Raw genomic sequence first — 25,002 nt, 5'->3', positions numbered from 1 at the left:
CATCCTTTTCCTTGCACCATCATATACAAAATTAATACTAAAGTCACCACATATAACTAATTTCTGGTACTTCGCATAAAGTGAATCAAAAGCCTTCTCTAGCTTGAGCAGAAATGCTCTGAAGTCAGAGTTAGGGGACCCATAAACAACAACAACTGGAAGTTCAGTTTCACTAAATTCAATTGCCCCTGCACAACATCATTCAAATATCTGTTCAGTGCAGTGTCATGATACATCTCTGAACTCAAATGGAATACTGCCCTTTTTTTTTTTTTTTTTTTTTTTTTTTTTTTTTTTTTTTTTTTTTTTTTTTTTTTTTTTTTTTTTACGTACTTAGACACTCCCCCACCCCGCAAGGAACTCCTTGAGAATCAGCCAGCTAATCTGTATCCTGGTAAAGGAAGCCTCTGAATTGTCAAATTATTTAAGTGGTGCTCTGATATATCAATAATTTGAGAGTCAACATCTATAAGCAGTTCACTAACTTTATCTCTAATACCTCTTATATTTTGAGAAATAAGTTAATTCCTTCTCTACTTGGAAACGTTACATTCTCGGAAGGTGAGCCCTTAGAGGGACTCCCTTTAAGCAGGTATACCTATCAGCTGACTTCAATCTAAACAAGATGGAGCTCTTTGCTTAATAGATGATCCACAAACAAAAATTGAAAAACTACATACTGACATCAACAAGATACATAAAAATATAAAATTCACAATTGAAAGAGAACAGAACAACCAAATTAACTTTCTGGATATAACAATCAAAAAAGAAAACAATAAGCATATGTGACTTCTGAAATTTTCCCGGCGTATTTCTTCTTCTAATAATTTCCGGGTATGCAGCCGGATCCCGTCGACATTCTGCCACGATATTTCAGCCCAGAGATGTCCGGACATCATCAGGTGAGTACACAACAACAACAAGTATCATTTGATACTCAATGACTACATGATCTTTTATTTTCACCACAGAGGGCAGCACATACAAATCGGCTATGCCGCACATGTCAACACCTGACGCATGCGCAGTAGGATGCCAGTACATTTCGCATGTGCGAGATTCGGCATAAATACCGCGACTGCACCTGGGCTCTTCAGTAGTTGTGTACTCACCTGATGATGGCCGGACATCTCTGGGCCGAAATATCGTGGCAGAATGTCGACGGGATCCAACTGCATACCCGGAAATTATTAGAAGAATAAGCATATGTTTGAAATTTACTGTAAACCCACAGCAACGGACATTATCATTCCCCAACCCTCGAACTGCCCACACACACAAAAGCAAGCAGCACTTCGACACATGCTCCATGGACCCAACACAGTACCACTCACCAAAGCAGATAGCACAAAATAATGGTTACAATAATAACACAGTCAAAAAAAGGGGGGGGGGCAGAAAGCTCCAAACCACAATAACAACACAACAGAACCAAACACAAACGCACAGTCCCATAACAACTACACAGGATACTCAGAAAAAGATGAAAGATAACACAAGATGGTACACAATGACATACACACACAAACTCACCCATAAAATCACCAACATTTTCAGAAGACAGGGAATAAACATAGCATACAAAACAGACAATTCTATACAAAAATACACCCCAAAACTGACAAAAAACAGAGACATATACGAGAAAGCAGGTATATACCAGTTACAGTGTAAAACTTGTGAAGGCACATACATAGAACAAACAGGGAGAACATTTGATGTCAGATACAAGGAACACATGAGAGCATGGAAATGTGGGACAAACCACTCCACATCTGCAGAACACCTAAGAGAAAATGACCACAAACCAACCACTAGAGAAGATGACATGAGAATAATTAGAATCAACAATAAAAAGCACCTTCTGACCATGCAAGAAAATTACAACATACATAAAACCAAAGTAGAGGGGAAAAGCCTGTTGAATGACCAAGTACACATGCCAAGCAAATCATTATTTACACTAATAGATAAAATAATAGGATAATGTTCGCAAAAAGGATAAATATAATAATACTGCCCACTGTAATAATAATAGAACCCAACATCTTTACACTCACTCATCCATGACCCCTCCCCAGAATATTGAAACGAAAAGTCGAAACAGCTGTCACCAAAGTTTTCAGCCACTCGCTAACAGCTAGTACAACCGCCAACACCCCCCCCCCCCCCCCTCAAAAAAAAAAAAAAGAAGAAGAAGAAGAGAGAGAGAGAGAGAGAGAGAGAGAGAGAGAGAGAGAGAGAGAGAGAGAGAAAATCAGCTCTATCCCTCCCTCTCCTCACTCATAGGCACACACACACAGTATAAACATCATAAACAGAAGTTAGTAATGAACATATACTTCATTAGGTTGGCGACAAATAGGTAAACATACCAAAGACGATGAAACATGTAATGGAGTCGCAATATTTACACTGTGAAAAGAAGTGTACGACGAAATAGTTGTATAGAGTGACAGAAGAACAATAGTCCACCACAAAAAAAGAGTGAGAATCATGGTGAACAGTGTGTGGAGGGCGAAAAAACAAAGATGTAAATATAGACCAGTGATAAAAGTGGTAGTGTGACCTCCAGACCAGATGTGAGGAAACGCAGATCAACAAATGGTAAGTAATTACATTTTTACAAAAAATTGCAAAGTGAACTGTTTGATAATCTATAACTAACAAAACAGTATCATTATAGATTCCACTGATGATGCCTTAGAACAGGAGAAGGCGAAACACGTTTGGGATAACTAAAATAACTAGCAGCAGGAAAAGGCAGTCTGATTCGCAAAACAAGAACATCTAACAGTTTTCTTTTCTGATAAATTTTCAGTTTCCTCTTCGTCACTGGTCAGTTCTGGTATGGGAATTCTTTCATGACCGCCATCGCTTGGTTTGGTATCTTCTTCGAATATGTCTTCATTATCATGCTTCTCGGATGATTCCTGTACAGATTCTGGGACCCAGTCCTCAGCTGGTTTACTTTGAAAGCCAAATCTTCCTTTGTAAAAAGCAATGTTCCTTCCTGTGACAGTTTTTCTTTCCTCTGGACACGAAAGCCTGTAGCCATTAGGACAGTAACCAGTGAAATAGCATTTTAAGGACTTGCCTTCAAATTTCCCTGTTCTCAATTCCTTTGGCACCACTAGATCAGCAATACATGCGAACACACTCAGCTTACTCAAATTAGGCTTCTCGTTATACCACATAGCTGCAGGCACCTTTCCTTCCAAAGCCACGGTAGGTGCAAGGCAGTACGAACAGCTTCTGACCAGAACATTTTATCTAATTTGCACTGAAGTACCATACAACAAGCTTTCTCAATAACAGTTCTGTTCATTCGCTCTGAAACACCATTTGCTGAGGAGTATATCAGATTGTAAGCTCAAACTGTATTCCTTGTTCTTCAAAACACTGTTTCAACTCATTTGACGTATTCACGACCACTGTCACAGCGTAATCTGCTAATCTTCAAGTTGAAATGAGCTGTAGCCATGGTGTGAAACATCTTCAGATAGCGAATTATCTCTGACTTCGATTCCAGTGCATAGGCCGCAGTGAAAGGTGTAAAGTCGTCGACGAACGTGAGCACATAATTCTTTCCGTTGAATGATTCCGGTGCAATTGGCCCACACAGATCACTGTGGATCAACTGAAGAGGTCTGGTGGCATGTTTCCTATTGTGACTGTATGGCAGCTGTGATTGTTTTCCTTTGACACAATTTGAACATTGATCCGTGGGGATTGTATGGAAGTGTCCAGTTCCATACCATCAACTTGTGACTGGAGGCGTTTAATGTTATCATAACTCAAATGGCCTAATCTGCTATGCCACAGTTTCGCATTAGTTGCAGTTGAAGCAGCTGCCAAGTCTTTTCGTTGCAAAAACAATAGAACATATAACAGAGTCATTCATATTTGCAATGCCAACTATTTCTTTTCCTTTTTTAATTAAACCTTGAGCCTTTTCAAATGTGCTACTAAAACCATTCATTTCAAGTTTTCTAACTGACATCAAATTATAATTAAGATCAGAATATAATAGAGGGAAACATTCCACGTGGGAAAAATATATTTAAAAAGAAAGATGATGAGACTTACCAAACAAAAGCGCTGGCAGGTCTATAGACACACAAACAAACACAAACATACACACAAAATTCTAGCTTTCGCAACCAACGGTTGCCTCGTCAGGAAAGAGGGAAGGAGAAGGAAAGACAAAAGGATATGGGTTTTAAGGGAGAGGGTAAGGAGTCATTCCAATCCCGGGAGCGGAAAGACTTACCTTAGGGGGAAAAAAGGACAGGTATACACTTGCACACACACACATATCCATCCACACATACACAGACACAAGCAGACATTTGTAAAGGCAAAGAGTTTGGGCAGAGATGTCAGTCGGGACGGAAGTACAGAGGCAAAGATGATGTTGAAAGACAGGTGAGGTATGAGCGGTGGCAGATTGAAATTAGAAATTAGCGGAGATTGAGGCCTGGCGGATAGCGAGAAGAGAGGATATGCACCCTCCCACCACCACCTATTCCAGTCCTGTAACCCGGAAGGTGTACACGATCAAAGGCAGAGCCACGTGTGAAAGCACCCACGTGATTTACCAACTGACCTGCCTACACTGTGAAGCGTTCTATGTGGGAATGACCAGCAACAAACTGTCCATTCGCATGAATGGACACAGGCAGACAGTGTTTGTTGGTAATGAGGATCACCCTGTGGCTAAACATGCCTTGGTGCACGGCCAGCACATCTTGGCACAGTGTTACACCGTCCGGGTTATCTGGATACTTCCCACTAACACCAACCTGTCAGAACTCCGGAGATGGGAACTTGCCCTTCAGCATATCCTCTCTTCTCGCTATCCGCCAGGCCTCAATCTCCGCTAATTTCTAATTTCAATCTGCCACCGCTCATACCTCACCTGTCTTTCAACATCATCTTTGCCTCTGTACTTCCGTCCCGACTGACATCTCTGCCCAAACTCTTTGCCTTTACAAATGTCTGCTTGTGTCTGTGTATGTGTGGATGGATATGTGTGTGTGTGCAAGTGTATACCTGTCCTTTTTTCCCCCTAAGGTAAGTCTTTCCGCTCCCGGGATTGGAATGACTCCTTACCCTCTCCCTTAAAACCCATATCCTTTTGTCTTTCCTTCTCCTTCCCTCTTTCCTGAAGAGGCAACCGTTGGTTGCGAAAGCTAGAATTTTGTGTGTATGTTTGTGTGTCTATCGACCTGCCAGCGCTTTTGTTTGGTAAGTCTCATCATCTTTCTTTTTAAATATAATTAAGATCAGGCACAGATATAACATCTTTAATCGTTTTACCACACTAGTCACTTTAATTTCTCCTTTTACTTTAGCCTCAAGAAAAATGCCCGACTTAGCTACTATGACTTTAATTGGCTGTTCCCGTTTCCTTAAATTAGTGAGAGGTATCTTACTGTTAATCAAATGGTCACATGGCTTTAAGCACTATGGGACTTAACATCTGAGGTCATCAGTCCCCTAGACTTAGAACTACTTAAACCTAACTAGCCTAAGTACATCACACACATCCATGCAAGAGGCAGGATTCAAATCTGTGACCATAGCAGCAGCGCAGATCTGGACTGAAGTGCCTAGAACTGCTCAGCCACAGCGGCCATCTACTGTTAATCAGATGTTCCATTGCTCCAGAGTCCAAGAACCAATTTATGTTGTTCGTTGACTGATCTTCATTTGATGCAGCAAAACAAAACCCATCTTCCTCTATGACGTTAGCTACGACCACAGAGTTGCCAATTCTTGAGTTCTTGTTTGTTACCTTAACTCTACAATTAGCCCTTTTATGTCCAGGCTTTCCACAACAGTGACAAGTAAATTTGAAAGACGTTCCTTGTTGACTTCTTGCTTTACTGGTGTCTGACGAACCCTTATTTAGATACCACTGAGTCTGAAAAGCTGTAGGAGGTGGTGTTTCATCATTTTTGTTCTTCCCGACAACTCCCTTCCATTTCAATTCTTCATCCAGTAGCCTATTTTTCACGGAGCTCAGTGTCAAGTCTTTCATTGAGAGAGTTTCGATTGCAGTGACCACTACACTGTATTCCGCAGGCATCGTTTAAAGCAAATGACACACTATGTCCGATTCTTCAACAGTAGCTCCAGTCGAACATAAATCACGAATCAGTTTATCAAACTTCAGAAAGTGGTTAACTAGCAAATCATCTGTTGCGTTAAATTTCATAGTTAACAATTGTTTTCTCAACAGAAGTTGACCAGCAATTCCTTTTCTTTACAACATATTGCACAGAGAGATCCATAAATCACAAGAAGTTACCTACCTTTCGCGTATTCCAAGTGACTGTCGGCAATGCGTTGAACAAGATGAGACATTTACGATCTTGTTTGGCCATTTTAGCCAATCGTGTTTCCTTTAGAGCATGCTGCATGTTCTCCTCTCCATTGACAAATTCCACCTTTGTGAGATAATTCACTTGCACAAATGGTAATAGTTCCAGTTCCTCAAAGAGAATTTCCAGTTGCTGAAATTCGTTCCATCGAATAAAGGAATACGACATTTTTCCACTTCAATTGCCATCTCAGCTTAACTTTACATGAGAGTAAACTCGGGGCCAAGTATTTATCGCAGATTACGTTTATTTAAAACAAACTTGGGCCCCTAACCCGCTGTATTTCAGTTTCTTATGATAAAATAACACACATTAGATGGTTTTTATTAAACTGAAAGGTGTAACAGAACAACTGAACAAAAATGCCTGTTTTACTCTCTGATGGTACAGCACTTAACGGGTGAATCATTAAAATTGCAATCTTAACAGAGGTGTTGGCCGAATGAACCAAATTTCTTTTTTCTTGCTCTTTAAAGTGTGTGAAATATGAGTTCACCCATCATCACCTCAAGTCCAAAAAATTTCTTCTGAATTCCTTTCACAGGAGTAGTTTGTTTGGACCATTCTTCTTTTTTTTCTGCTCACGGAATTCTTCAATTTCCTCTTTGGACAAAAGAATGAGTGCTTTGGATGTGTAAGATTTCACAACTCTTGTAAAATCCTCATCATTCTGAATCACAGCTCCATTTGGTCTGCAAAGATTATGTTTTGTAGCATGGTGCTTCAGCACATCACCACATCACAAGACCTCTTCCTGTGACCGGTAGCACTGTATACCCAGTCAGCTGGCACAAGCAACTTACTCAATTCAAACAGCTGGTAACGATTTTTGAAATGACTAGGAACACCATCAGAAATAATGATGATCTTCTCTGCCCGTTTGCAGTGGAAGAATTTTGCGCATTGCTAGCAAACCACGTGCTGAGTCATGTCCTGTGTCATCACTTATAACTGCAACACTTGTGTTGAAAATATGTCACTCCCATAAAAATTGAAACCTGGTCATTACTCCAATGATACTCTTTTACTTCTTGTGGGAGAATTACAGACCAGTTCTCAGCAAAATCACAGTGAAGCACTAAACATAGTTCTTCAGCTTGTACATACTCTCTCACCTAGACTGCAATGTGTTGTTGTTGTTGCAATTTCTTCAGATATTGATGTGTTACTGCTTTCACTGACCATTTACCAAGTTCATCAATGAAACTGTCAAAGGCAACAGTTTTCTTAATTAGTTTATTTTCCTCCCACGTTGCATATGAAACTTCTGCAGAGTTATCTGCTATATCTTCCAGGCCAAGTGTCTGTAAAGACAGTCTTCCCTTTCCCCATCAGTCACCACATTCTTGAAACAAACAAGTCTCTCACTTTATGTCACAGACTACTAATGACATAACACGCCCAACCAAGGTGTCATATGTCACATGCTCCAGTAAGTTCTTCAAAGTTACTAGACAAAGTTCAAAATTCGCACAGTACACACATAAATAGACATCTCTAGGTGGGTGTGGAACTACCCACTTAGGTCGTAGTGCATAAAATTTTGGTCTTCCAATATGTGAAGTTGTATAGTCACTCTCATAAATTGCAAAAGTTTCTTTAATACTGCAAGTCATGTACCTCTTCACTTTCACAACTTTTTGACCTTCAACTGTTACAGTTGCAGCGTCTTTTTTGTTGGTACTCTGGCAATAACAGTCCCATTTATTTTCCAGATAAAATGACTGTACTATCTGAACTTGAGCTGCTTCTACAGGATGACCTTAACAGGGATCTGGTCTTCCAAAGACTCCTCTTACAGACCTCACATTTCTTGATTTGTTTACCATGTACCTTGATACTGATGGAAAGTGGTTCAAAATTGTTTTCTTTGAAAATGTCTCTGGAATAATAGTTAAAACTTGCACCTTTTCACTGTAGAATTCACTATATTCAACAGCTGAACTGATATTTGTGGAAAATTCCTGGCAAGAGGTGCAAGAGTGCTTTGGTTCATTTTTTTCTGAACATGGAATTTCTACTTTCCAGAGTGTGGTCAGTTTTACTGTAATGTATTCATATGTAGCTTTAGTAATTTCTCTGCGCTTTGTTGACGCACAGAGCTTATGACTCAACTCCACTTACCACAGTTTCTTAGCACGACTAACACCTACCTCTGTAGTACTACTGATGCAAACTCTGCATCATCTCCACCAGGGGAGGTTTCATCTTGTTCAGATACTATCATTGTTGTTATTCTGTCAAAACATTTAGAACACAAAAAGTTGTCATTGAAAACATCTTCACTTGGAAACAGAGTCTTCAAATGAGAACACTTATTCCAACCTGAACAATGCCTGCTTTTTGTTTGTCTCATATCACTCTTTTTATGGAGATGCAAATAGTCAGCACACTTCACTCTCCTGTGGCCCCAGTCAGAAGACATTTCAAACAGTTCTTTTCATAAAACACACGGCAACTGTGCCAATTGGCAAATTCCTCATGAAAACACAGATAGATCTCACTGGATGGTCTCAGTTTTTTTAGAAGCCTCTTCAGTAAACAAATTAGCACTGTACAACTGCAATACAGAAACCTGCAATAAACAAGCACAACAAAGAAACTAACAAGAAACTACAACAAAGCGTAAGAAATATTTGGAACAATGAAAAGAAATAACAGCAACAAAGAAAATGATAAGAAGAAACTGCAACAGAGACAACAGAAATAAACACTGTAACAAAGAAATTAATAAGTAACAACTTCAGTGAAGACATATTACCCTTGAAAGTTAAAAAACATGATTTTTTAAAGTAAAACCTGTCCAACTTAAAAGTGGAAGATGTCCTTTACAGAGAATATAGTACTACATGGTACTATTCAATAGGGAAAAAATCTCCCTTTTCTGGATTGGCCTTTTTGAAAACAAAATTCTTTTCTATTAATTAGAGAAAAAAATCAAAAGGCAACAATAAAAGAACAAATATATCCATTGTAATCATAAATCAAATATCTTTCAAATAAAATATCTAGAACTGTTACTGAGATACAGCACTTACAAACTTTTTCCGAAATTTGCATCTTCAAAATGGTGTTTGCAGTGCCACCTTTAAGGCCTATATCTCGGGGCAGAATATTTTTTTTGCAGAAAACAAAAAAAAATACATGTTTCTTACTTACCCCTGATTTTAAGATATGCTAAATTCAATTACATCCGAGACTATGAAGGTAATGCCCCTGCCTGAAGTGATACGGATTATGCCAGCTGCTTACTGCGTAGGAGTTGTACGACTGTTCAATTATTATTCTGGCTTTAGCTGAAATGGATGCATTAGCATACTGTCCAAGTTATGGCATAGAGCAGTATTGTAAAGTCTAACACTTTTGGTCATGTCATTTTTTTATTTTGGGTTTCAAAAAAAGGAAAAACTGGCCAATTTTCCAACATCTAAAGAATACATTTGACTACAAATCCTAAATTATAGAAACAAGGGCACTCATGCCCGGGGGCAAGAGGGGACCCGATACCCCAGAGGCAAAGGAAAAAATACAGTGTACAGTGTAATCAGGTGTTTTTCTTTCAAGAAAATGGTTTAAGATTCAGTATTGGATGGGTTTTTAACTGGGTCATAACTGGAAACTTACTATGGCTATTTACAAGTCATTTTTCTTCGAAAATATCAAAAATACTCCATACATCCAGGTCCACCCCCCCCCCCCCCCCCGCCAAAAAAAACAAAAAAAAAAAAAAACTATTGTATGGGTGCTCTTTATAGATGCTAAACAGCTCACCCAGTTGTCATTTTGAAGCTCTTAAACAGTGTTTGAATTTGATACGCAACACATCAATAAGGTGAGATTAACTTCATATTTAAAAAATTCAATAATTTTTAACTTTCATAATCTGAAAAACAACCCAATGTTTTCGAAAAATATTTTTCCTACAAATTTCTATTTGCCTTTGATAAAATTTGAATATGTGGAAAGGAGGGGTTAAAAAAGAGATTAATTTTTAAGTATAGTGCTGGGCACTGATTTTTCCTAGCAGCTCATATTGCAACGAATGTTCACCAAGTAAAAAGTATGGAATTTTCATTGTATCTTTTATTCTACTGCTGGATGGAAGTTTTTTCAGTGTTGTGCTCACAGATATCCACGTTGCTGTTGTTGTCTTCAATCCAAAGGCTGGTTTCATGCAACTATCCATACTACTCAACCTTGTGCAACCCCCTTCGCCTCAAATACTAACTATAACTTACATCCTTCTAAATCATCTGATCACCTAATCTTCAGCATTCTTATGTAGCACCACATTTCAAAAGCCACTGGTGTCTTCTTGTCTAAACTTCTTATCATGCATGTTTCAGTTTCATACATGGCTACACTCCATACAAATAATTTCAGAAAAGACTCTCTAACACTTACATATACACAATCAGCCAGAACATTAGGACCACCTATGTAATAGCTGGTATGTCCACCTTTAGCACAGATAACAGTGGCAATGCGTTGTAGCACGGAATCAATCAGGCCTTAGTAGGTTGCTGGAGAGAGTTGGCACCACATCTGCACATAAAGTCACCTAATTCCTGATAATTTTGGGAGGGGAAGAATGTGCTCTCAGTCACATCCCAGATGTATTTGATCAAGTCCAGATCTGGCAATTTGTGGGGACAGCACATCAATTGGAACTCCCCACTGTGTTCCTTGAGCCACTCCATCACACTCCTGGGCTTATGACATGACGCACTGTCTTTTTGAAAAATGCTACTGCTGGCACGAAATGTGATTGTCGTGGAAGAGTATATGAGGTTTGTAATCAGTGTACAATACTCCTTGGCTGTCGTGGTGTCTTGTACAAGCTCTAATGGAGCTACAGATGCCCACATGGACTTTCCCTAGAGCATAATGGAGCCACTGCCAGCTTGTCTCCATCCCACAGTACAGGTGTCAAGGAACTGTTCGCCTGGAAGATGACACATGCACATCCTCTCATCAAGTTGATCAAGAAGGTATCCAGCCTGCCCAGCCTATGACATCAGGCATCTGTATTTACGGGTGGTCGCCCAAATCCACCAATGTCTGGACATGGTTTCACCTTGGTTTCAGCACATATTGCAGACAATCACCAAGGTACTCCTCAAAAACCTGACAAGTCACGCAGTTTCCAAAATGCTTGTGCCGAGCCTCCGGGCCATCACAGCCTGCCCTCAGCAAACCCAGGTAGATTGCTTGCCTTCCCTATTCTACACACAGACAGCTTGCTCACTGATACTGTATGCGCCGTGTGTGTGTGTGTGTGTGTGTGTGTGTGTGTGTGTGTGTGTGTGTGTGTGTGTGTGTGTGTGTGAGCAGTCATTCCTTGCCAAGTGACACTGCTATTGCCTGGATGGGTTTATCTCAATAATAGGACGGTGGTCATATTGTTCTGGCTGATCAGCGTATATTTGATGTCAACAAATTTCCCTTCTTCAGACTGCTTTTTTTGCCATTGCCAGTCTGCATTTTACATCCCCTCTACTTTGGCAATCAACAGTTATTCTGCTGTCAAATAACAAAACTCATCTACTACCTTAAGTGTCTTGTTTCCTAATCTAATTCCCTCAGTATCACCTGATTTAATTCGACTACATTCCATTATCCTTGTTTTTCTTTTGTTGATGTTTATCTTATATCCTCCTTTCAAGGCAATGTCCATTTTGTTCAACTACTCTTCCAAGTCCTTTGCTGTCTCTGACAGTATTACAATGTCATCGGTAAACCTCAAAGTTTTTGTTTCTTCTCCCTGAACTTTAATTCCTAGCCCAAATTTTTACTTTGTTTCCTTTACTGTTGCTCAATGTACATATTGAACAACATTGCTGATAGGCTACAACCATGTCTCTCTACCTACTCCACCACTGCTTCCCTTTCATGCCCCTCACCTCTTATAATTGCCACCTAGTTAATGTACAAGTTGTACATAGCCTTTTGCTCCCTGTATTTTACTCCTGCTACCTTCAGAATTTCAAAGAGCATATTGCATTCAACATTGTCAAAAGCCTTCTCAGAGTCTACAAATGTTATAAACATAGGTTTGCCTTTCCTTAAACTATCTTCTAAGAGAAGTCATGGGGTCACTATTGCCTCGTGTGTTCCTACATTTCTCCAGAGTCAAAACTTATCAACCCCAAGATCAGCCTCTACCAGTTTTCCCATTCTTTGTGTTACTATTTTGCAACAATGACTTATTAAACTGATAGTTCAGTAATATTAACATCTGTCAGCATCAGCTTTCTTTGGAATTATGAAGTGTGACGACTGTCTCATACACCTTGCATGCCAGATATGGAAGAGTTTTCTCATTGCTGGCTCTCCCAAGGCTGTAAGTACTTCTGATGGAATGTCATCTACTCCCAGAGCTTTGTTTCAATTTAGGTCTTCCAGTGCTCTGTCAAATTCTTCTCACAGTATCATACACCCCCCCCCCCCCCCAATCTCATCATCATGTATGTCCTCTTCCATTTCTACAACATTGTCTTCCAGTTCATTTCCCTTGTACAGACCCTCTTCTTTTCCCCAATTCCAGTCAGTGGTTGCCCAATGCTCTCTGTGAAACTCTCAACAATCTTTGGTTCTTTCAGTCAATCCAGGTTCCATCTCCTTAATTTCATAGCTTATTGAAATTTCTTTAGTTTTAATCTACAATTCATAACCAATAAATTGTAGTCAGAGTCCACATCTGCCCCTGGAAATGTATTACAAGTTAAAACCTGGTTCCAAACTCTCTGTCTTACCATTATATAGTTAATATGAAATCTTCCAGTGTCTCTACGTATCTTCCAAGTAGTCTTGAAGTGTCAGCTATGATTAAATTATGCTCTGTGCAAAATTATACCAGGCAGCTGCCTCATTACTTTCCTCAAGTCCATTATTCAACTACAATATTATGTCCTCTGGAGCAGTTGGAATATTGCGATAGACAACATCTTTAATGAATCCCCAAAGAAAAAAGATCAGAGGACTTAAATCAGGAGACCAAGGAAGCCAAGTAACTGTTCCTCCTCGACCAATCCATCAGGCAGGACACCTTCAGTTCAGAACACGACGTGCACGCAAGGCATTATGTGCTAGACATCCATCATGTTGATACCACATACACATTCTGATTCTTAACGGCACTTCATCCAGAAGAGGAGGAAGAATTTGTCTGAGGAAGTTGGCATACACTGTGCCATTTAGACTACCACTGATGAAATAAGGGCCAATAATTTTAGTGCCAAGCATCCCACAGCAGACGTTAACCCTCCATTGATGCTGATGTTCCTCCACCTGTCTAAGCCACTGTGGGTTGTCGCTGGACCAATAATGCACATTCCTTGCATTTACCTGTCCTCTGTTTGAGAAGGAGCATTCATCAGTAAATAGAACATAGGAGAAGTAGTTTGGGTTGGTGAGCATTTGCTGCTGTGCCCACTAACAGAGCTGTACACGATTCTGGAAAGCATTCCCATGCAATTCTTGATGTAGGTGTACATGGTAAGGATGGAACTGATGACATGTAAGAATATGATGTACACTGGTTTTAGGAATTCCAGTCTCATGTTCAAGCTGTCGTGTGCTCATATGTGGACTCTCAGAAATGGAAGCGAGAACAGTAACTTCGACAGCTTCGTCTGTGCGAGTGCTATGACAGTTGTGTTGTTGTGGACTGAAACTTCCCGTTTCCTGAAGCGTCACAACAAGACGAGAATACATCTGTCGGGAAGGTGGGTTCTTGTCAGGATATCAGTCTCTGTACAGTTCCACTGCCTGTGTAGCATTTCGCCTACCTTCAGCAATAACAATAAAAGAAACATTATGTCAATGCAATTTATAGGAAGGACAGCCTTTACTGTATGCCTACTCTACACAACCGTATTTAAAAGGACTAAACTATTGTACTAAATGAACCCGTACACAAGAAAACAGTATTGCAATTAGTATTCTGCTAACTCACATTCCCCATAGATGAGTAGCATTTCTACCTTCTCTTTGTTGGTGCACATTCTACTCACACAACTCTTCAACTGACGATGGTTGACAGAATGATGGGTGTGCATTCTACTTATGTTTACATTTGTCCTCTGTCAATGTCAGCATGTAGATGTGTTCCATTACCCTGAGTACCTGCACTAAGCACTGGAAGCGTCAATGTCAGTGTTGTGTTACGTAATTGATAACATTGTGTTTCAGTGAATCGTACACTGTGATACATTTTTGAATAGGTCTTTAGGAGAGGAAATGAAGTATCGAATAAAAAATATAGGGTGCCATTTTAGTCATACCGCTGTTCATATCTTTGTAAAAAACAAACCTACAACGAAGGCAATCATGCTGATTGATGTCCCTCTGATGGCTAAACAACATTTGCTTGAAACATTTTGTAATTTGCATCTGGACAAACAGTTATTTAGGGTGGTCAAGATAAATGGGACACACTGCATATTATAAAAATGTGTGTGTGTGTGTGTGTGGCCTTTTTTTCCCCACATCTCCTCCCAAACAACTGGACCAATTTGAACCAAACTTAGTCACATATCACTTACTGTCAGGCAACAATTGCTGTGGAGGGTACAAACCACCCACCTATCATAGTACAGGGGAAACGATGAGATGCATGAAAAACTGTTGCATCATACATGATTTTAAATTTATTAACTTTTGTGCTATTAACTCTATTCACAATAAATTTCACAGACAGTATTCACATATGCCGCTAAATGCAGATACAAAATCATATCATACTACCATAGGTAGTTCAGGACATATGACATCATAAACAGTGAGATGCATGAAACAATGTCACATCATGCATGAAGTTTTAATACAATTGTTCTTTATTACTAAGATACTCCTAACAGTTGAGTCAACTTCAGAAAATCCCTAAAACTTGGTAGTGCTTTTGACAGCTTGCAACTGCAAAGTGCAAATAGCTTTCTACAGAGCTATGAAGAGGCACTGCCACAGAGAAGTTTACTAAACTGCAATGTAAAAATGTGCAGCAGCTGCACCCAGCATACATGAATTGAACACTACTAGCACAGTAAAATTTTTGTTTTTGTTTCTAATAGGAAATTGGAAAAGTGAATATTCGTGCAATGCCAGATTTGTCAGCTAGTTATTGTATGCACTGTAATTCCTTATCACTACTTTTGAAAATAATTGACCTCAGCTTCTGTTGTAACTTCATGTTTGGTGTACATCTACATCATTCTCTAGGAACTACTTCCAATTGTACCCGTTACTAAGGCTTTTTCCCATTCCATTCATGTACTGAGCTTGAGGAAAAATGATTGCTTCGACACCCCTGTGCACATTATAAATGGTCTAATCTTTTCTTCATGATCTCAACAGGAATAATGCATTAGGGGTTGTAGTGCATTCCTAGATTCATTACATAAAGCTGGTTCTCGAAACTTTGCAATTAAGTCCTCATGGGATAGTTTGCGACTACCTACATGTGACTCTCAGTTCAGTTTTTTCAACATTTCTGCGTTGCTCTCTCATGGGTCAAATACACCAATGATCACTCATGCTGCCCTACTCTGAATAATTCAATAGGCCTATCAGCATTATTAACAATGAACTGAAGTCCACTACCTATTACACCTACAACTTAGCTTATGCAATTGTTCCCTTAAATATCGCTATAAATTGTTACATCCACATATCTGTATGGGTTGACTGGTTTCAACTGTAAGTCAATGACATTATAGTTCTACGACATTACTTTTTTCTGCTTAATACCTTCATAATCAAAGTAATATACAGTAATTTTCTGGATATATTAAAAACTATTTATACAGTAGGATGTAAACAAAACATACTAGAACATGATGATTAAAACATTTTAACTGAATAAATTAGTACATAAAGAAAGTCTGCAGGCATATTTTATTCAAATCAAACTCATTGTACTCAACCCAATTTCACAGTCTTAGTTTGCTTAAAAATGAATCAGGGCCTACAGTATTTTATTATTTACCTTTTATTTACAGCTAATGGGTACAAAAAGTGAGAAACAGTGGAGACACTGGAAATTGTATTCTGTTAAATGTTTGCACCCCAATCAAGGCCACGATGATCCAAAATCAGGTATGAAGAACTGGAAAACTGCTATCAACTGGATCTGCTCTTTTCATTGTGGTATACTAGGGTACATCAAGAAATGTGGAAACTGCTGACTAAAGGTATCAAAGAAATTATGGAAGCCTATTCTCGATCAGTCAGATGAAGCTCAGGATATTCTAGCCATGAATCAGGATACTGACTATTACAACCACTCTGCAATCCAAAACAATCACTTCACAGGGTTAAAAACTTCAAATGATGGTGATGGGGCATGGAGTAGGTCTCAAATGTTACATCAACTCAAAGAGAAGTTTTGTCATTCTGATAGTTAAGAGTGAAAAAAGTTATGATACTGTCTATTTAGCTCTTAATAAAATGCAACAAATGTTTGATGTTCTGAACCATATGTCTCGAGGAATTAAGAATTTAGTAAGGGAAAAAGATATTCTAAGTACTTCATACACTAAGTATGGGAAGACATTAGTCCCTAGAATAGCTAAGTTAGTTACAGACTTTCATAAGTGCAATAAAACCAGCAGAACGGTGACACAAGTGAAAGAATGTGTATCAAATCGTGACAAAGATGATAAATTTCAAATTCAAAAAAGGTTAATCTTGACCAGCCTCAGGGAGGTTTATATTTATCTGAAAAATGAATATCCATTACCATACATAACACAGGATTTTTTAAGTCCTATAAATTGAGACCAAAAACTATTTTAGCTGGAAACTCAGGAGCACATCCTATCCATGTATGTCAGGTGCACAAATAGTAAGATTGTGGGTGACACAACAAGGTTTTGTTGTGAACCATAATAGTGAACAATTGATTCTCATGCATGCTGAACAAATATTAACCCAAAAACAGTAGTAAAAAGGATAGCCTGAGAGCATCCAGTTAACATCTGTCAAGGCAGATACAGATAATAACTGTGTTATTAGCAATCACAGCATCACCGCTAAATCACTTGTCTATATACATCAATAACAGAAGCAAGTGAAGAATCTACTCCGAATTTAGTATTACTGCAGTGACATTACTTGTTAATGTGAACATGTGTTGTATATTGACATCTTGGGTTGTCGGGTGTTCTGCCGGATATCAGCGTCGTACTTGCACGATATTTCGGTCACGTAGCTCGTGACCTTCATCAGGTGCGACCTGAGACTGCTCCTCGAGTGGACCTGGTCCAGTATTTATGCCTATGGCCTTCCCCCTCCACCAACGGCTGCAGGCACTTCCTCTGCGGTCCGCGCCCATTCCCTGCGACCTGCTGAAGCGTTGCTGCTCCGTTTTCCATCCGCTGCGGTTCTAGGTGTTCCCTCTGCGGTCCGCGCCCACTAAACCCGCTCCTGGGGGTTTCATCTACGGTCTGGGGTACCAAGCGTTCCCCCTGCGGTCCGTGCCCGCTCACCACAAACTGTTGGAGCGTTGCCGCTCCGTTTTTCGTCCGCTGTGGCTCGGGATGTTCCCTCTGCGGTCCGCGCCCACCAGTCCCACTTCTGGGTGTTCCATGTTCGGTCTGGTGCGCCTGGCAGTCCGTCAGGGGCTCGTTTTCCATCTCCATGTCTCTGGTTCTTCTGTTTGTGTAGTGTTGCAGCTGGCCCCGTTGCTCCTTTAACAATTCCAGAGCCGGATCCCAGGCTCTGCTTAGCTGGTACCCTGTGTCACGGTTCATAAGATCGTCAGCCATTTTAATTTCTATCGATTCTCTTATAACACTGTCCCAAAATCTGGGTGTTTGTGCTAGAATCTTGGTTTCCTCATACTTCATGGCATGATCTAGTTCTAGACAGTGATCAGCAATGGCTGACTTAGTCACCTGTCTTAATCTAGTGTGCCGCTGATGTTCTTTGTACCTGATCTCCACAGCTCTTGTTGTCTGCCCAATGTAGGACATGCCACATTGACAAGATATGTTGTAAATCCCTGGTTTTCGTAACCTCAGGTCGTCTTTGACACTCCCCAGCAGTCCCCTGATCTTGTTGGATGGACAGAAAACACACTTGATATTGTGTTTACGGAGGATCCTACTGATTCTGGCAGAAATAGAGCCAGCATAGGGCAGATATGCCACCTTCTTTGCTTCATCTTGGTCTTCTTCAGGAACCTGTGGTATAGTGGCTGGTTGGAGTGCCCTCTCAATTTGTCTGTCCGTGTATCCATTCTTAGAGAAAATTGTTTTGAGATGTTCTATCTCTATAGGTAGATTCTCTTGGTCTGACAGGGCATGTGCTCTGTGGACCAAAGTCTTCAGAACCCCATTCTTCTGTGCAGCTGCTGGCCTGCAGATATAAATCAGTGTGTGTTGGTTTTCGGTACACACTGTGGCCAATTGATCCATCTGCTTTCCTCTGGACTAGTACATCCAGAAATTGCAGCTGGCCATTCTTCTCCAGTTCCATGGTGAACTTGATATTAGGGTGGCATGAGTTAAGATGTTCAAGAAACTCATTGAGCCTGCCCATCCCATGTGTTGTATATTGTTAAAATACAAACAATTAGAATGCCTAAACGCCATAACATTTTAATTAACCTAGTAGAATTTTATATCCACACAATCAAAGGCATGATCACAAAAAGCGCCAACAAGGTAATTTTTCTTGTTCAGTTCTATCAGAACAGCATTTGTCAGATTATATATTGCTTTCTCTGAAGAGCAGCCTTTTCAGAAGTGATTTGTTGTGGCACTATATATTATGAGCACTTCCTACATTTTATAATTAGTTAATTACAAACATTATGAAGGAATGAATTTATGTCATGACTGTCATTTTCCCTGTGTAAGAGTTGTCAGGTCTCATGTGTGTGGATACTGGAGTTATGGTGTACACATTTTTATACAGAAACATATTTGTAGAATGACAGAATCATTCTGTTAATTATATGATCTGTATCTAAAAGTGTGTCATTACATATCATAGATGAAAGGTAAGGAGGAGAGGTTAAGTCCACACCTGAAAAACGATTAGCCAATTAGTTGCACGATTAACATCTAGCTGTTGCAGTCTATTATGATAATAAAAATCTGAGGGGAGGGGGGAGCAGGAAGGGAGACTGTTGCAGGCAGACTATCACCCTGTAGGCAACGTAATGTCTGAGGAATTGAATTCATAAATGCTTTTGTTGCCATTTGATCACCATTTACATAGTTTACGTATTACTACTTAACGTACAAGTAAAATAAAAAGTTGAACATAATTTTACGCATTTATGTCATCGAACTGTTATTTCTCTTGCATATCTGTTGGAAGATGGGGGCTTTATAGAGACATAAACTTTTTCAAGTGGAGTAAACAATCTGAGTTGGCAAGGAAGAAGAACTTATCCGAACCTTTCATTTTGGCATTGGCTGCAAGCATAGTGCTATCAAGGCGGTAACATTTATGATCATCAGTGGAAACAAAGTTGTCCGTTTTATATTTTGCAATATATTAAGCAACACATTGAAACAGTTTATAATGAATACATCAAGTTTTCCGCTGATTATCGCAGAGTTCTAACGGGTAGAACGACTGGTCTCTGTACAGAGGGTACACATCAAAACAAACGAATAGATGAAACTTACCTTGCAATTATAGTGCATATACCGCTACATCAATATTTAACCACAACACTCACTTTCAGTGTAACTCTTTAACTTGAACATTGCCGATCTTAAAAACAAATATGTACAACCTAACAAAATTAAAATGCGATATACTCACACTGACATTTTTATGACTGTTGTTTGAATATGTGAAACTGGCTAAGTATCACACCAATTGTATACTTAAGAAGTAGCTTTGTGTCAATCATAATCTCGCTCATGATTTTTAAAAAATGTTAATCTTTTTTCCGTCACCAATGGGTTCCTATTGGCAGCAGTCCGTAACAACGCTTTATCGATTATCAGAAGAACAAGAAACGAAGCGGTCTGCTTGGTTTAATAATATGTATTCCTTATTAGTGTAAAAATGAAGAAGCCAAAGTATAAGAATATAGTAAAGCAACCAAAACGACTGTATGAAGTTTCTGTGGTAATTTATTATCAAACGAATTTTAGTCAGAATAATGTAGTTGTCGTGTGATTAGTGTAACACAATTATAACAATACATTCTGCAGTAAGAAAAAATAAATAAAGAAAGAAAATGAGGAATGTGGACTTAGAATAATAATTCGAGCAATTTTTAGAAGTTACCATCTGAATCCTGGAATTAAGTTAGAGGTAGCCTTTATGAAATCACCATGCGCGAGTGATCGAGTTTTTGCACAAAGCAAAATTTATTACCGCTGTTGCACTTCAATGATGTACCATAATTTTTAAAGTTACGGGTAACGAGCAAATAAAACAAAGAAATTATAGAGAAATTCAAATTTCTGTTAGTATCATGGAAACATGGGCATACAAATTGCAACATTATAGAATTCATACACTACGCTTATTTAATCACTTGCTGTTCCGATTTAATCACTTGCTGTTCCGTGTCACTAGTTGCTGTGGCTCCGTCTGATTAAATGGAAAAGAAAGAAACGAGAAAGCACACGTTTCTAATATGTATGTTAATTGGATATACATCCTAATATCCTCCACCCCTCCCCCCCCAAATCTCTGTCCATCTCCTTATCCCACTCCCACTATCCATTGCCTCCTCCTCCCTCCTGCCATCTTCTCCTCGTTCTCACCCTCTCTCCTCCTTGCTCCCACACTCTGTCCATAACCTACTTTCCACTGTGTCCATTTCCTTCGTTTCCACCCCCATCCTCCACCCCCTCTGACCCCGAGCCATGATTATTGTTACTGCAAATTCAGATTCTGCATTGGTATTCTACACGTATGCCAGAAATACAACTTTCCCATTCTCTGTCAGCGAGGAAGAAAACAAAACTCCGCATTGTTGTGTATACAGTTTATGATGTTTAAAATTAGATGTAACGGGAAAGAATGTATATGGAGGAAACAATTTATGAAAGGTTCAAATTCCACCCTGTCATAGTTAAAACTGGCTGTGACAAAGGAAACAAACTGCACATTTTTACAGCAGAGCATTTTCTTTCTCATAGTCATTTTAACAGAAAAGGATATCCTGATTTAGGTTTTCCGTTATTTCCCTAAATTGCTTCATGCAAATTCTGGAATGGTTCCTTTGAAAGAGCATGACTGGGTTCCTTCCCCATCCTTCCCTAGTCCTTCCCTGTCTCTAATGACCTCATTGTCAATGGGATGTTAAACACTACTGTCTTCCTCTTCAGCAACACAAGTGCATACATTAGTTACGTGGATTCTGACCAGTAACGAGACAATTGATCATCACAAGCTGTGCTCAAAATTACCGTTGGCAGCAGCTGTACAAGCTTCCAGTCTGTGGAATGACTGCTGCACATGTGCAGCAGAGATGTCTGTGCAGAAGACATGTTGTAGTACTTCATGCACTATGGCCGGACAGCGATCATGTTGATACCATAGGTTCCTCCAAATTTGCATCTTCCAACATCCTGTTAGGAGGCTATGATACTTGTGTGCATTCAGTGTTCCATCTATGAAAAACAGGCTTATGAGCTGATGGTTCATTACCCCACATCACATGTTTACACTCCATGAACACTGATGTTCTACCTGACAAAGTCAATGGGGATTGTCAACAGACCAATAGTGCATGTTTCAGTGCTTTACCTGGCCAGGATTGGTAAATGTGGTTCATCACTAAATAATATACATGGTCGTATCCTGTCTTAATGCTCATGTATAAAAGTTAACACAATTATCATAATCATTTCCACGCATCTTGTGGTGGAGATACATGTGATAGGGATGGAACACGTGTTGGTGGAGAATGCATATGACACTTGCCTGACACATACCACTTTTTCATGCAGTTGCATGAGAGCTAACATGCGGATGAACTGCAACAGTAGCAAGAACAATAGCTTCCCCCCTCTTCTGTCATCACTTGTTTTCCTCTGTTACTTTGCCTACATGTTACACTGCCACTCTCACATAACTGATTGGTGAGGTTGACAAATAATTACCAAGATGGGTCACAGCTGCTGGGATATCTCGCCAGATACACCATACAAGAGTGAACTGCATTCTTTCTACACTCACCATACACCTTGAGCATGTTGGCTTTTTCTGCATTGGTAAATTCCATTGTTTGCTCAAGACCTATTGCTTGGACTGTCACACACTAACTGACTGACTGGCAAATTGCAACACACTCAAGGAATACACAAGCACACTGTATGCAAACATAACAATGCCATACCTAGCAACTACACAGATTGAATGGCACAAACAAGTGTCAGTGTGGAAACTTCTCAAAATACAGTGTCTTGTAAATGATTCACACTAGAATCCTGCAACAAACACCATTGATATTAATTTACCATACTTTTAGTTTGTTAATGTCAATACGCATTGTTCCATTTTTAAAGAAAATTGTGTGTTTGCACAAAAAATGCACATTCTAAGTATTAAATAATCTGTTTATAGTCTAATTCGAGCCCATGACTGCCAATCCATTCTGTGAAAACTGCATATCAACAGCGCTTTCCATTTCCACAATATTTACGATGCAAGTTTTAGGTGATTCAACATGTATATAACATATAAATTTAGATATTTTGTATGTACATAGTTAACATTTCAGGTCAATAGACTGACTACTTTTCGAGTTTTGTGAGAACGAACAAACACAGTGAGAGCTTTTATATATAAAGATAACATTTTCATAATACAGTCTGATTTGCAGCAATGATCTTTACATCATCATTGTGAGGAAGGTATTCAAATTTTGCATAAAAAAATTATTTTGATTATTTCTCGTAATGCAAGTGTGCCATCATCAATAATAAATACCGATGTTTCTTATGCATGTCTCAGAACAAGTTGTTTTTGAGCATCTTTTTTATATTATTATTAATATGTTTTACTGGAAATAAAATAGTGAATCACCATTTGCATTGTGCAACTAAACAGTGCCACCTTCTCTCCTCCCCTCTTCCCCCATTTCCTTCCCTTACATTATATTTCCAGAAGCGTTTGTGTATCTTTCAGTTGCCTGTTCCCAATGCTGCATTGAATAAGCTCTAAATAGAGAGAACCAGTGTTTTCATTGAACACTATATCTGAAACATGGCAGCTTCTGTCTTTTGAAATGTGTTAAGGACACTACTTGTATCTTTACTGTAAATCTTCATAGTGTCATGGTGGAGGTCATTGCTGTGGACACACATCACAACCTCTGGGAAGTATTCTCGAATGAGATGGTGCAGTGGTTAGTGCATTGGACTTTAATTCGAGAGGATGACAGATGAAATCAGCATCCAGTCATATTGATGATGGGTTTCCTTGATTTCTCTAAATTTCTTCAGGCATATTCCAGGACAGTTCCTTTGAGAGAGCATGGCCGATTTCCTTTCCCATCCTTGAAACATTCTGAGCGTGTGCTCCATCTCTAGTGACCTTGATGTTGACAGAACATTAAACCCCTTATCTTCGTTCTTCTAGGAAGCATTTGACCGTTGTATGATCGTGTGTCACCTATGATATGCAGAATGAATGACTGTAAGTAGTACTTGGAGAAAGTGGAGCAGAGTCGACACGTGATGAATTCACTGGTGGAAATGAAAAATATGGTTGTAATCAGTATTTGAAATTGCAACTTTCTGTTTTAGTTTACTCTGTGTACAGGATTGTTCTAATCAGTTTTTGATACTGAGATGGATAACATCTTCATATCCCTTGAATAAGGAAGATGGGAAAATCAAAAGAAAATTAATGTTCTCATATAATTTATGCTATTACTGTAAAGGTTAGTGTTGAATGCTGTCTTGCCAAACCTGTGACTTCCCCTTCATTGTACCAGGTGATTCTTTGTACATTATGTCTTAGGCAAGAAATTTTAAGAATAAATCTGTAGCAATCTCCTTTCACATTTGATTGATGTTTTGTAACAGTGTTGTTAAGCTATAGAAGCTCACTATCTGGAAGCTTAGCAATGTTTTCAGTCTTGTTAAGGTACTTATTGACTGATTAACACCTCTGCTAAAGATTGGATTGTTACCATTACACATTCCATTATTTACATTCCAGCTGTGACTTTCTGGAACCTGCAAGTCATTTTATTTGCTTGGAGCTGCACATAATGAGGCTTTGTAAGAATAAGGATTACGCTGTTTGCTTAATTTGCATGTTTCAATAAGTGTCACTTCCATCATTTTCTTGCCAATACTTCACCAGAAGATGGTGAGAAGGACACCCATCAAAACATTGCAGAATATCAACGCAGCTACAAGGACGGAAGTCCAAGGAGATTTCATCAGTAGTACACCTTCTGATGGCATTTCACACAGTTTCTATGGCAATTAACTCCTGACATCCAATTTGACCTCCTGTGTGCTCAGTTGTTTGTCATTGAAACTATTTGTTCAAGAGATGTGTCCTATTTCATTCTGAATTATGATCTGCCAGCATGGAAAGATCAGATTTTGCACATGCGTAAGTATATGCAGAAGAAACAAACCACAAATGTCACCTGCATTGCCACAGTTTCATA

At 39.2% G+C, this 25,002-nt stretch overlaps 2 protein-coding genes across 6 annotated transcripts in view; one reads left to right on the top strand and one right to left on the bottom strand.

Moving 5' to 3' along the window:
* The window catches only part of LOC126180090 (U4/U6 small nuclear ribonucleoprotein Prp31), a 73,702-nt gene extending 53,392 nt beyond the window's left edge, over positions 1-20,310 (bottom strand). The window contains exon 1 of one of the 2 annotated variants that reach the window (XM_049924665.1): positions 20,172-20,310. The gene's annotated coding sequence lies outside the window, so the exon portion shown is untranslated. Of the gene's footprint in view, positions 1-20,032; positions 20,133-20,171 lie in introns of those variants that run through there. The other variant, XM_049924666.1, reaches the window with a different exon arrangement.
* LOC126180116 (IQ domain-containing protein E-like) overlaps positions 20,285-25,002 on the top strand; it is a 288,384-nt gene continuing 283,666 nt past the window's right edge. For all 4 annotated transcript variants that reach the window (XR_007536687.1, XM_049924668.1, XM_049924667.1 and 1 more), the window contains exon 1: positions 20,285-20,483. Coding sequence is in view for 3 of the 4 variants with exons in the window: in XM_049924668.1 (XP_049780625.1) it covers positions 20,421-20,483 (63 nt within the window). In the remaining variant the exon portion in view is untranslated. The remainder of the gene's footprint in view (positions 20,484-25,002) is intronic.

This window comes from Schistocerca cancellata, chromosome 1, assembly GCF_023864275.1.
Source record: "Schistocerca cancellata isolate TAMUIC-IGC-003103 chromosome 1, iqSchCanc2.1, whole genome shotgun sequence".
Classification (NCBI taxonomy): domain Eukaryota; kingdom Metazoa; phylum Arthropoda; class Insecta; order Orthoptera; family Acrididae; genus Schistocerca; species Schistocerca cancellata.
This window is presented reverse-complemented; position numbering and strand designations above follow the sequence as displayed.